Raw genomic sequence first — 13,855 nt, forward strand, 5'->3', positions numbered from 1 at the left:
ATGTTATCATTCAAAATTCAAAATTATTTATTCATATAGGTAACACAATGTACACTTATAAACGATAAATATATATATATGAAATGCTTCTAATGTTACATTTACTGCCAGTTCATGGGCGTAGAACGGAAGAGACGAACTGGCAACATACTCTCCGCCACTCTTTTTAGTCGCCAAGTTTTTGTTTTACACAACGTTTGTAAGGAGCTGCAACCATTACACCATGTTCCACATGACATCTTAAGTAATTAATGATAATAAAATAAATTAAAAACAAAGATTTGTCCTCTATCAGTAGGAGGCGTATTGAAATAGGAGCACGCACTTACATTCTCGTGGAACAACACGCAAATACGTAGTTCATTGAACTCATTAACTACTAAACTGTTGAAGTTATATCTAAAACTTATGCAAAACTGTCATGTTTTTAAGCCGCCTAAATCACTAGATAGAAAAAAAATGTATTATGGCTGTATAACTAACAGCTCTATTTTTAAATTTATTTATAAGTAATCTCACAGATATACATATACATATTTATTTATACTTTTTTACCATAATATACATAACTTTACAAATAAAAAAAACCAAAAAGTAAGTAGGTACATAAGGCAACAGGCGGCCTTATCGCTGACAAGCGATTTTTCCGGGCAACCCTAATATGGGAGAATGAAAAAAGAAACACCTACAAAGGGTAAAGTTCAAGAAGTGAAATAGCTAATTAACAAAAAATCTAAAAATAACTGAAAATAACATGCAACTATAACTAAAATAAAATCCAAACAAAAAATTTAAATAATAATATGTATAAAAGAAATGTAACAGCTCTGCCAAAGGTTAATTGACTCACAATTAATATATATAAGTAGTAGCTAATTACGAAGCAGAAGAAAACTGATCAAAAATAAGATTTTTAAATAAATTTAGAGACTCAGCTCGACTGATATCAACTGGTAATGTATTCCAGAGTAGGATACTTTGCACAGTGAAGCAGGAGTGATAGAAATCAGTTTTATGAATAGGAGTTTCAAGAATTATATTATCTAAGGAACGCAAATCAACTACCGCCAGAGAGAAACATAAAATTTAGTTTTAAGTAACTAGCAGTTTTAGGATTAAAAAGATACATGTTATAAAAGTAAATGCTTAGACAATATAAAAGCAAAACAGATTACATTGTTAAACAAAATAAACGAAACAGAAAACGTAAGTATATTATGTACTTTAAAAAGAAGCATACATAAAGTAAAAAGCGAAGAAGTGATAACAGCAAGATGCACAGATAAAAGACGCACTTTAAAGATAACTATATGGAAAGGACTAATGGGAAGAAGAAGAGAGAGCGTCCTAAAAAGAGGTGGATAGAAGATTCAAGCGTTAGCAGCAAGCGAATGGAGAAAGAAAGCCATGTATACTAGTTAAATCAGAGAGTTAATTGAATCTCTAAAAAGTTAATTAAATGTTGTTAAAAAAATATTCAATCATGTCGCTAGCATTTTGATTGAAATAAAGCAGCGGCGAAAACGTTTAACTATTTGTCTGACCGAAAGCCAGCGTGTTGATTAACAATGTGAAACAAGACTCCGCCATTATTATTTCATTTGTTATTGTTATTTCGGTGTGATCGTGAAGAACTGAGAGCTTGGAAATTCCGTGTTTTGCTTTATTGTAAATGGTTAGGTTAGTCTTGTTGCCTAGGAACGTTTAGGAAACTCGTTAAACGTTTCGTTCACTCAGTTGTCTAACTTGTCTTTAGCGACTATAATAAGGAAAAAACATGTGTGTGTACTTATGTACACGCGTTAGAAGTTATACTTCTTTGGCGTAACAAGATAAAAACTTTTCCAAAATTGTATTCTACGTTTGTAGAAAAAACGACACTAACAATAGAAAAAAGGTATTCAATACATTGAAAGTTCTATTATAACGCATTATCAAGTTAAGTAAAGTTTATTTAAATATCACAAGAAAAATATTTCTAAATAATTAAAGAAATTGACACTTTTTATGTTAAAAGGTTGACCGTGCTAACTTCAGGGTGTCCATTTCTTGTGACGGGGTGTGCGCATCGTCATTTTCTTTTCAATTCTACTCTCATCATTTTTCCCTAATGCGCCAAAAGAAGTATAACCTCAAAGATAATGTATATAACAAATCTAAACTGTATATTTAACATTTGTAAAATATTACGGGCTTTATTATTATCATTGCGGGGAGTTTAGCAATTTTTCGTTTTTTTCAGAGCGCAGAATTGACGGAACTAGAAATATCCGAGAGTCCACTAGAAGCTGCGCACGCGCCGGTGTTGGCTCGATCGTTGAAGCCGCTCGCCTGTCGTGTGAGGTCGCTGTGTTTACAACAGGCAAGCCTGGCCGGGGAATCACTTTTGTGCTTGGGTAAGTTTTCTTTTTAGAGATTTTTTATAGCATAAATGTTTAAACTAATAAATATGATGGAAATTAAAAGAAAAGTGCAATTATACTCCACCGCTATGTGGAACCAACTGCACATTGAACTTGTGTTTTCGACCGAATTGGACTTAGGGTCCTGTACGATAAGAGCGTACAAATCCCTGCCGGCATCGCACTTACGAGTCTTCTGGCAGTATAAGCGTGGCAATATTGATATATTTATTTACACCACATTATATATAATACAATGTCTACAGTATTACGTTACAATCTATATATTATAAAATACGTGTCAATTACGGCGAATGTAAATTTTCCAAAAAATTAAAAATATTAGATTTCCCGCTACAAATTATAGTTATTTCTGGAATTGAGTTCGGTGACGGTTGTTCAAATAAATGAAACGCTTTGTTCGAAGTGTCAACTGTCATTAAAACAAAAGCTTATAACTTAAGATTACGTACTTATCGTACTGGGTTGCGACGCTGGACTAACAAAAAACTGTATTTAAGTGACAAATGTTACCAATAAAGAATATAAGAGATGTCGATCTGTTGTACTTTATCGGAAAAGAAAATGTTATATTACAATCAATGAATGCATGTAAAACGTTAGAGCTGATTTATCACTACCAAAACAAACATTTTAGAATCTATTATGTTTAAATTATTAACTTTAAACATAAAAAAAGCAGTGTTGGCCTAGTGGCTTCAGCGTGCGATTCTCATACCTAAGGTCGTAAGATCGATCTTTCTTTCTATATACGAATTTAACATTTGCTCGAACGGTGAAGGAAAACATCGTGTCGACGGCGTGCATCAGGCGCAGAAGGCTGATCACCTACTTGCCTATTAGACTAACAAATGATCATGAAATTTATACAGAAATCTGAGGCCCAGACCTAAAAACGTTGTAGCACCATTGTTTTTTTTAAATTATTAACTAAAACATATATGTATCTTAACTTATCTATTTAAATAAAATTTCAATATAATATATCAAATTGCTTAACTTTATTAGGGAGCGTTCAAGTATTACGTAACGAATTTGGGGGAGGTCCTCTTGTAAAACGTTACGATGAGGGGCGGGGTTTGAATTAGGCGTTACTGTTAATATTATTTTCCACTTTCCAGTACGTTCCACCTCATAATGGTAAGTTTTAGGTACATAGAGTCACTGAGGGTGGTCTCGAAACATTTTACTATTGGGTACTAAAAACCTTACGGCGGCGTTTCATGGGGTCAAGAATCTCCAAAAATTTCGTGACGTAACACTTGAACGCTCCCTTCGCCTTCTTTTCTATAAAAAAAATACGTCTCTCACACAGTCGTTATACATCATAATCAAATCATCATCAAAATATCTTTAAAAATAACTAATCTCCATTTTCATTATTATTTTCAGTAATCGCCTTAAAATCAAACAACTCAGTACGTGAGCTGCGCCTCGGAGACAACGGCTTGACCCAATATGATGCGGTTCAGTTGGGTTCCTTATTGCGGTATAATACGAGGCTTCAACTGCTGGATCTTTCCAATAATCAGATACAGGTATGACGACGTCTGAGAGCTTTTTATTTTGGGCAAGTTCCAGATACGCTGATCACCTAATATATATACTAGCGGACCCCACAGACTTCGTTCTGTCAATAAGATTTCACATGTGGCAGTTTTTTATTCCTACCTATTTTATAGTCGGCGCAAAAAATTCTCATGAGGGTGATGGTTCTGCCATCACCCTGATGATAGGCCTATGTGTGAGGTTCAGCTCGGGTGACCAAAGTATCTTCGCTTCCACGAACTTTGGCCACTCTTCTGTGACCCACTAAAAAACCCCGACTGGGATGTCTGCTAGAGGGCTTCAAACTAAGAGGCGAACTTAGGGTTCAAAAGTGATTGAAAAATAATCTAAAAGGACAAATATTTAAAAATTCTGTGCCTCATTGATATATTTTCCTATTAGTATGTATTCAAATAATTTTGCTCAGATAGGGATATTAAATTAATAATTCAAAAATTAAATCCTTTTTTAACGCGATGTGTTTGACAGATGTAATGACGTGAAAACATATGCATTTTATGTCGCATGCCGAAACTAAAATAAAAGAAATAATATCGCGAAGCCAACCAAATCTCTTAAAAATCAGTACTAATGATCTATAGCTCTCGCATTTTTTGACTATTCAATTAGGTCGGGTTGGCGCTACTATCACTTGTTGTGTTTCGGAACGCGACATTGCTCAGACAACAGTGAGTGCTTGTAATTTAATATGAACTTTATTGAATAGCAATAAAGTTCTAATTGACTCTACATTTTATTTACAAAACGTTTGTATGGGAAAAAGAAAAGGGCTGTTTTAGGGTTTTCCCGGAAATTATTCGAATTTTTCTCGCCGTAAAAACCATCCTAAGACTTCAACGAACATTTAAAAAAAGTGTTGGTACAATTGGTCCAGGCGTTGTAGAGTTATGCGCTTACCAACACATTTTACGATTCATTTTTATATTATAGATATCACTGAAGATCAGAGTTATCTTATTGACTGACTCAGTGTAAGATTTATTTAATATTTAGTGATAGTATACGACATGTTGGTAAAAATGTATGCATGTACTAGTACACAGGTAAAAAGTGAAACTTCTTTATGACCTTATTTTTCGAAAAATGATCTACTATATGCAACTTTACAGAAATTGGTCAAATAACGTTAAATTAGATAAAGTTTAACAAAAGGCTTTTATTATCATAGACATGAATACAAATAATACAATTATTTCATTTTACCTTATTAATAATAAGATTATTACAGAATTTCATTAATGGTAATAGAATTAATACTATCATTGTTATCGTTATTAATGGCTTCGAATCTCTTCGAGTCAACCGTGATAGGGACAAGAAGTAGATGGCGCGTGACGGAAAATGTGACGCGTAAATTTTTTTCTAATGCTGATAAAGAAGTTTCACTTCAAAAACGGAATAAGTGAAATCTCTGTGATCTGTTTTTAACACATTCACAAAAAATCTGTGGTGCTCATTTTTTAGGTCTGAGCCTCAAATGTCTGTATCTATTTCATGAGCTTTAATTCTAATAGGCAAGTAGGTGGTCAGCCTTATGTGCCTGACATGTTGGATATATGGGTATGAGTCTGCTGATTTCCTAAAGATGTTCCGAGAACGCGTTAAACCTGGATGGAACCTATGACCTCGCTAGGCTAATTGCTAAATATCTTCCCAAAAATCATTTTGGGATTTCAGAATATTTATTTTAAAATCTAAATATTAATGTCGCAGCTCATTGGTTGAGGATTTTGACCAATCACAAACGATCTATAGTTTCTTATTCGACAATTAATTTGTCCACAGGACGCCGGTGTGTGTGACATAGCAAATGCTTTAGTAGAGCAGTCTGCGCATACGCCGCCATCAGCACCAACATCCCCACTATCGCCGCATCACTGTCCACGTGAGTTTAACCCTAGACTATTATGAGTAGAGCAACGAAACTTCTCTTTGCTTGCAAACTAGAGTTTTTGTAAGTACCGGCATTCGATTAAAAACAAATCAACGTTTTTCCGTCTGGGCATCAGTTTCCAGGTGATCAACCTTCTGAGCCTGATACACCGTCCCCTTTTGGGTCTAAGGCATGCCAGTTTCCTTCCACGATTATTTATTTCATTGTTTGAACGAATGTTAAATGCCAAAAAAAACGTCCATTGGTGTCCCGGGGATCGATCCTTCGGCCTCAGGGATTAGACTCGCACGCTGAAGCCACTGGGCCATACCTCTTGAACTACCTGAACTATTTATCAGGTCTGAAACAATATGTATGCTTAAATGACAAAATTACACAAAATTAGAACGTGGAAATTACATAGCAAGCGATAGAAATATAGATAAATCAGCAAAAGTAAAGTTGAAGTCTCATTCTCTTAAATTATGTTTACGCTGTGATGAATAGAGAGAGAATTATTTCAGTTTATACGGAAGTTATGAAAGTTAACTAGTAGTTAGGTTATATATTTTTGTAAAATAAAAACAAAGCACACTTGAGGTCAAACTGAGCCCTTTAGTTTTTACCACACTCCAAAACCACCGATCACGCGGGAAGATCCTTTCACGACTTTGCTTTAGCTTACGACCTGTCACAAATGGTCCCTGCGATTACGCGAATACCAGATGTGGATGGTCATAAACCCTCTTTGTTGGACCTTCTGCTGACCTCACATCCGGAGACCTATCAAGTCTCTGTTGACCCGCCATTGGGTTCATCGGATCATTGTGTGGTCCGGAGTACTGTGCCTACTACGCGCCCTCCTCGGCCCCGTTTTTCGGGTTGTCGCCGTATTTGGCACTATCGGTCAGCAGATTGGGATGGAATGCGGTCTTTCTTTGCGTCCTACCCTTGGGGGCCTATGTGCTTTTCGTCGGGAGCTCCAGATTCCGTCGCTGCCTCTGTCGCCGAAGTGGTTCTGCAGGGCATGGAACTCTTTATTCCATTTTCTGCGGTGCCGATCGGTGGCAAGTCACAGCCCTGGTTTAAGCGGGCTGTCTCTTCGCGTCCAACTCGACTTTGGATGACCGGGGGAGATCACCACCGGCGATTTCGCGGTGTGATAACTCAATGCCGGAAATCACATTCCAGCAACGTGCTGTTCGCAGAGCACTATCTTCCTTGGACATTCATAAGTCGAGCGGGCCGGATGGTATCCCTCCAATTGTGCTGCGTACTTGTGCTCCTGAGTTGGCTCCGGTCCTGACGCGCCTTTTCCGGTACCTGTACTCGCTCGGCACTGTCCCGAAGTGCTGGCCAGCTCTTGAGGTATCTAGAGGGCCACCAGCTGATTAGCGATTATCAGTACGGCTTTCGTCGTGGTCGTTCGGCTGGTGACCTTCTAGTATACCTTACTCATAGATGGGCAGAGGCGATTGAGTCCAAGGGGGAGGCGCTAGCGGTTAGTTTGGACATAGCGAAAGCCTTCGATCGGGTGTGGCACAAAGCACTGCTCTCGAAGCTTCCAGCCTACGGGCTTCCTGAGAAATTATGCGACTGGATCTCCAGCTTTCTGGCCGATCGGAGCATCAAGGTCGTCGTCGACGGAGCATGTTCCGACCTTAAACCCGGGAATGCTGGGGTCCCACAAGGCTGTGTTCTATCCCCGACCCTGTTTCTTCTGCATATCAACGGACGACAGCACTGGGGATACTCTTTACACTGGCCGGGCAGGTATTTCTCGGGCAGTTGTCGATGAGTACCGGAACAAACTTGTGTCTGAAGTCGAAACTCTACTACGTGGAGTCTCGGACTGGGGTAGACTAAACCTAGTCCAATTTAACCCCAAGAAGACACAAGTTTGCGCGTTTTCCGCGAAAAAAATACCCTTTGTCGCTACTCCTCTTTTCGAAAACACTCTTCTTGAAGCCACAGCCAGCATCGGAATACTTGGCGTTGACATATCGAACGACGTTCAGTTTCGTGGTCATTTCGAGGGAAAGGCTAAATTAGCCTCCAAAAAGCTTGGTGTGCTCAGCAAGGCGAGACGGTACTTCACTCCGGGCCACCGCTTGCAATTCTATAAAGCGCAAATACGGCCCCACATGGAATACTGTTCTCACCTCTGGGCGGGGGCTCCCCAGTACCAGCTCCTTCCACTTGACCGTATCCAACGAAGAGCGGTTCGAATCGTCGATGACCAATCCCTCTCCGAGCGGCTTGATCCTTTGGCGTTGCGTAGAGATGTGGGGTCACTCTGCATCTTCTACCGCATTTACCATGGAGAGTGTTCAGAGGAGTTGTTCGGATTAATACCTGCAGCTGAGTTTCATCATCGGACGTCGAGGCAGAATACAATATTCCACCCGTATCACCTCGACGTCCGCCGTTCCACGACTGAGCGTTTTTCAAGGCAATTTTTGCCGCGCACCACCGCTATATGGAACCAGCTGCCCACTGAAGTATTTCCGAACCAATTCGACTTAGGGTCCTTCAAGAAAAGAGCGTACAAATTCTTAAAAGGCCGGCAACGCACTCGCGAGCCTTCTGGCATTGAGAGTGTCCATGGGCGGCGGTATCACTTAACATCAGGTGAGCCTGCCCGTTTGCCCCCTATTTTATAAAAAAAAAAAAATATTGTAAGGGATTTTTCAACAATAATTCCAATGTATATTATTTCAGTGAGTGGATATGAATACCGAGGTCTGGCTTTTCTCGTGCTATGGAATAATCAGCTGACAAGAAACTGTGCCCAGCACTTAGCAAGAGTTCTGGTAAATATAATTCAATTATTTATCAGATTTTTTTTATTAAATTCACCACATCATATATGTATATAAGAATATGTATCTTATTTTAATTGGAATTGAAAATTCAAATAGATAATTGCGTTGCTCTGAAAATATAGATTTCATTTTGGTATATAGGGCGCGTTCAAATCACGCAATTTTTGGAGATACCTAAAACTTACCACTATGTGCTGTAAAGTACTGGAAAGTGGAAAATAATATTATCAATAACGCGTAATTCAATCCCCGCCCCGCATCGTAACGTTTTACAAGAGGCCAAATTCTTTACGTAATGCTTCCTTACACACTTAATAATAATTGCATTATCTTAAACTTAAATAACACTATCCTACCTGAAGATTAAGAAACGAGATAAAAGTCTTTTATTAAACTTCTCAATCCCTTTCAAAGTTCCTTTTCAAAGTTTAGGTCAAAAATCATTTATTCATATAGGTACATTTATGAACATCAAAAAAAATGCTTCTAATTTTACATTTACTGCCAGTTCTCAAATCAAGGCCGTACAACGAAAGAGAAGAACTGGCAATAAACTCTCCGCCACTCTTTTCGCTTAATCCCCAATTTTTTTTTTGTAGAAACACACTAGTTTCTTTACATGTATATTATATGTTTAATCTATATTTTCTAAAATTTATTTAAAAATATTAAAAAATGGAATAAAAATATTACACAATTTATTATGTAATATTTTTTTACAGTGTATTATTACAGTCCTTATCAAAAAGCAAAATAAAAATTAAATTAATTAACTCCGGAATATGTCAAGCTCTGGATAAGTAGTGTTTATTCTGTTATATTCGTGAAGAATTCTAAGTAGTTCTGTCTGAACTCCTAGGTCGGTTCAAGCTCTGGGTCTCTATCTTTAAATTTTGCAATAAGCGTCTCATTTTGTGATAATTTCTTCTACGTGTATGATGTTATATAAACCCTCCCCCCTCTAGTCAGCAAAAGTGGTTGTCTTGAGCTTTGTCTAAAGCTCTCAAAAATATTTTTTTGTAGGAATCCTCAAAATGCATTTCGTTTTGAAAGATAGACAAGGTACAGGTAAGGTATGTATAAAAAAGTAAATAATTACTGTTGACGTAATCACTATATAAGAAAATCAAAGACCCCCCTCCACACGCCCGTGTAGTGCATACGTAATACTTCAACGGCCCCTATACTATTACTTATCATCAGCCTGACACTTACTGTCGCGTTAAGTATGAATCTGGTGATGCGTTTTTTAACATATATGAGTTAAACTCAGTATCAGATTAAGTGGTATCTCAACACTTTAGCTTTTAACTTTATTTAAAGTATATTTGAGGAAGAACTGGCCATTCTATTCGCTTATATAAGCTTCTTTTGTATGGTATTCTTAAATAAATAAAGTGTATAAAAGCAGCTGCTGACTAAAGTATTTCTGAACCAATTCCACTTAGGGTCCTTCAAGAAAAGAGCGTACCAATTATTAATCTTCTGACAATATAGTGTCCGTGGGTATTACCTAACATCAGGTTTTCCTCCTATTACTATGTTTAGATAACTTATTTATATACTGTCATAAATACGCGTATAAATCCGTTTAAGAACTTTTATTCAGATCCTTTTAAAGTGTATTTTTTTTCTTCAGAACACGTCAAAATCGCTCTGTGTCTTAAATGTGGGACGCAATGCCCTTGGCTCTGAGGGGGTAAAAACCCTCACGATGAGTGGTGGAGGCGCGCTGGTGTCTTTAGGCCTTCAGGCAGCTAGACTAAGCCTAGATGCGGCTAAGTGCATAGCGGAGCTTATACAGAGTAATTCCAAATTACAGGTAAATAACATTAAAAGTAAACAATCAGAAGTCATAATTATTTTCAAAGAAGTGGTTGCGTACAAAGCACTCATCTCAAAAGTGAATCTTCTTTGTAAATTAATTATTACTAAGGTGAAAGGCTTCTAAAAGCCCCAATAGATGATTATGTAGCAGTATATCATCACTTCATCTATATATATATCTATATTCACACTGTATACGTGCTAATGATAATATAAATAAATAAAAAATCTGCGTTTACTGCAGAAGGCTTGCGACAGAATTGCCATCCAAAGTTCTAATGTAACTACTAAACAAATACATCAAACAATAGCGTGTTTCTCGATCTCCCTTTCTCACTCTCTCTCAATCGCTCTCTCCCTTTTCTTCGACAAAAACGCTGCACAAGATGTGCTTGACGCTAATATTATTATTATTGCGTTTAATCCTCATGCGCCTAAAGAAGTTTCACTTTAAAAACTACATTAATAGTTGGGCTAGTTTTTTTGTGTTTTTAGTATAATAATGAAAAGTCAACTCAAATCTGATGTGACGGAATAAGTTGTCTGCATTAAAAAAATATAACTACTGATCCCTATAGATACCGGCAAACATCTTGAACAAATGTCCTTGCCTGCGCAGAAGCGATTTTTAGGTATCACTGGGAGGGGGTGGGAGAGTGACGTGTCGATCGCGTGATTGGTAAATCAGGTGACGTTTGTGTCCCGCGCTGTGAACGATGCGCAAACTTTCCCCCACTCCCTTGCTTAATGCTCAAGAAGTTTGCCGGTATCTGCACCGTTGTTCACATCATCGAACTGAACATTGATATTTTAATTTATTTAAATAAGGAAGACTTAATTTCATAGTAAAATTATTAAGATACTAATCTAGGACGTTCTTTAAGACAACGTAGCGGATTTGATTACTGGTAAAACAATAATTTCATCAATGAAACAACCTATTAGACGGGACCAAATCTGACGTAATCTCATTCGTACATTCTATTGAAATTCAATTAAATTCAGTTCTATATATCTCTAATATATATTTTCAGAGGTTAGATCTTCGAGATAATAGGCTGGGCGTGGCCGGACTGCAAGCGATATGCAATGCTGTGAAAGATAACCAGACACTCACACAAATTGACTTGGACGACCCACCGGTAAAAACAAATCTATATTATAAAATAATACGAAATAAATTTTATTACAGTAGTTCATCTAAAAAAAGTTGCGATTATATATATGTTGGAGAAATATTAGCGGGTTTACTGGGCGTCATATGGGTAAAGTTCGAGCACAACAGAAACGAATAATTATCGTACAGTATGTAATTAAGATTGATTCCTTCTAACACTACAAACAACACTTTAGCTTAAGTCTACTAGAAGCAACTCGGCCCCTCCTCTCAACACCACAATGCTCCACTGAATACTGAATCAGAACTGTCTTGCGTTCGCGGACCGCACTGTCAAAAGCCAAGATGGCGTCTCGACCCCATTTGCATTTGCTCTGCTCTGATTGGTCGTTACTATATTCGTACTTTTGTTCGTTAAGTAACGATTCCAAAACAATCGAAGGAACATCAATTATAGACTCGATCATAACATTTCCTGATATCCGAGAATTTCCCGTAATGCTTTATATTGTAAATTTCAGGAAACACCAAACCCAGCGGTGAACGTACAAACGTGTACTGAAGCAGCAACGATGATGCGTCTAACGAAAGAGATTCGTGCTATTTGTCAACGGAATGAACCAAGCGGAAAGCCAGTGCGCAAGATTAGTCTCACTTGTCATACTGCGCATGCGCATACTACAGCGCTATTGGCTAAGGTATTTTGTCTTACAAGAAACATTTAAATAAATAATAATTAATTTCAATTTACATAAAAATAATAAATATTCGCAATATAAAGTAATTAAGGAAATTCGTAACATTGTAGATATATTTTTACTTCGCATATAAAGATTAATTTGTAATATTAAAATGTATGAAAGACTTTGTTGTAACTAACGGGATCTAATGTTAAAAAGGTATCTAACGTGGAAATAGAACCCAGATCGTTTCGTTACGAGCCAAGAGCTCTACCAGCTAAGTGTTCGTGTAGTATAGATAAATAACCTAGAGACCAACTGCAGCGCGACCTGCCGGGCTGATTTGTAAACGCATACAAGAAACTTCATTCAAATCGGTCCAGCTGTTTAAGAGTTCAGTGACATACACACGTACAGTAAATTATATATATAAAGATATCAATAAATGTGGTTTCCAGCCATCAACTGTAGAAGAGCGTCGCGTTCGTCTTCGTTCGCCTGCCCCCTCCCCAGCGCCGTCTCCTTCCCCCTCACCATCCCCCGCCGGAAGTCCTATACCCCCGGGACATGCAAACTCCAGGTTCTATGTGAGTATATCTCTAGATAACTAAAGGAAGTCTTTAAATCGGCTTAGATACAATCCCATAAATATCTATTTTTCATTACTATCAAGGATAACCAGGATGTCAAATGCCATTAATGTCTATTTATGTTTTTATTTATTTCTGTTTGTTGTAATATTTTTGTATTGTATTAAAAATTAATATTTTTTAACTATTTAGGCACTACAGTTCGGGCACGGTTAAAGCCCTGAGTGCTGTATTTTCTGTACTCAAATTTATATATAACTAGCGGACCCGATAGACGTTCTCCTGTCCTAACTATAAATATTGATTTATAGTTGGTATAATTAAAAAAAAATATTTTAACTTTTAATATTCGGCGTGATATCTCTGAACTAACGGTGATGTGCACTAAGAAATTCATTTTTTGTTAGAAATACAAATTAATTATTTTATTGTATGCATTTTATCAATATAATAATAACTCCGATCGAAGAATTAACAAACACAACAAAAAAAGAATGAGCAAAATCACTCCAGCCGTTCACGCGTGATGCCGTGACCAAGGGATATAGGGCTTCATTTATATATGAATAAAAAAATAAAAATGCCTTTAGTTAAATAAGCATGGTGCAAACCAGAAATAGGACACAAATGTTTTCAATAAAAAAATCAAATTAATTCAAGCTTTAAAAAAAAAATCAAATTTTTTATAATTTCTATGTCAACGAAAGCATTCTATTTATTACTTGTTCGTGTAAAATATATATAAAAACATGTCAAAATATCACTGACATTGAAGTCTTATTTTTTCAGGTGACCCGAGTCACACCAGAAAGAGATTCATCAACAGACAGTTCGAGCCCTTCAACGCCAACCAAACCATCTTATTGCCCCACGCCTTCTAGATTTAAAGTTGTACAGGTATTTATATTTTAAAATTTTCGATATATGTACATATTAAAATTACAATTTTCA

The 13,855-nt window shown here is 37.0% G+C and overlaps 1 protein-coding gene across 1 annotated transcript in view; it reads left to right on the plus strand.

Annotated features, from left to right (window-relative positions):
- Positions 1-13,855, plus strand: part of LOC123714842 — a 37,213-nt gene that overhangs the window by 17,376 nt on the left and 5,982 nt on the right. Inside the window, exons 5-13 of the mRNA XM_045669435.1 lie at positions 2,243-2,396; positions 3,816-3,961; positions 5,778-5,877; positions 8,587-8,678; positions 10,330-10,512; positions 11,552-11,659; positions 12,156-12,332; positions 12,773-12,901; positions 13,694-13,801. Of these exons, the coding sequence (XP_045525391.1) occupies positions 2,243-2,396; positions 3,816-3,961; positions 5,778-5,877; positions 8,587-8,678; positions 10,330-10,512; positions 11,552-11,659; positions 12,156-12,332; positions 12,773-12,901; positions 13,694-13,801 (1,197 nt within the window). The remainder of the gene's footprint in view (positions 1-2,242; positions 2,397-3,815; positions 3,962-5,777; positions 5,878-8,586; positions 8,679-10,329; positions 10,513-11,551; positions 11,660-12,155; positions 12,333-12,772; positions 12,902-13,693; positions 13,802-13,855) is intronic.

Source organism: Pieris brassicae, chromosome 10, assembly GCF_905147105.1.
Source record: "Pieris brassicae chromosome 10, ilPieBrab1.1, whole genome shotgun sequence".
Lineage (NCBI taxonomy): Eukaryota > Metazoa > Arthropoda > Insecta > Lepidoptera > Pieridae > Pieris > Pieris brassicae.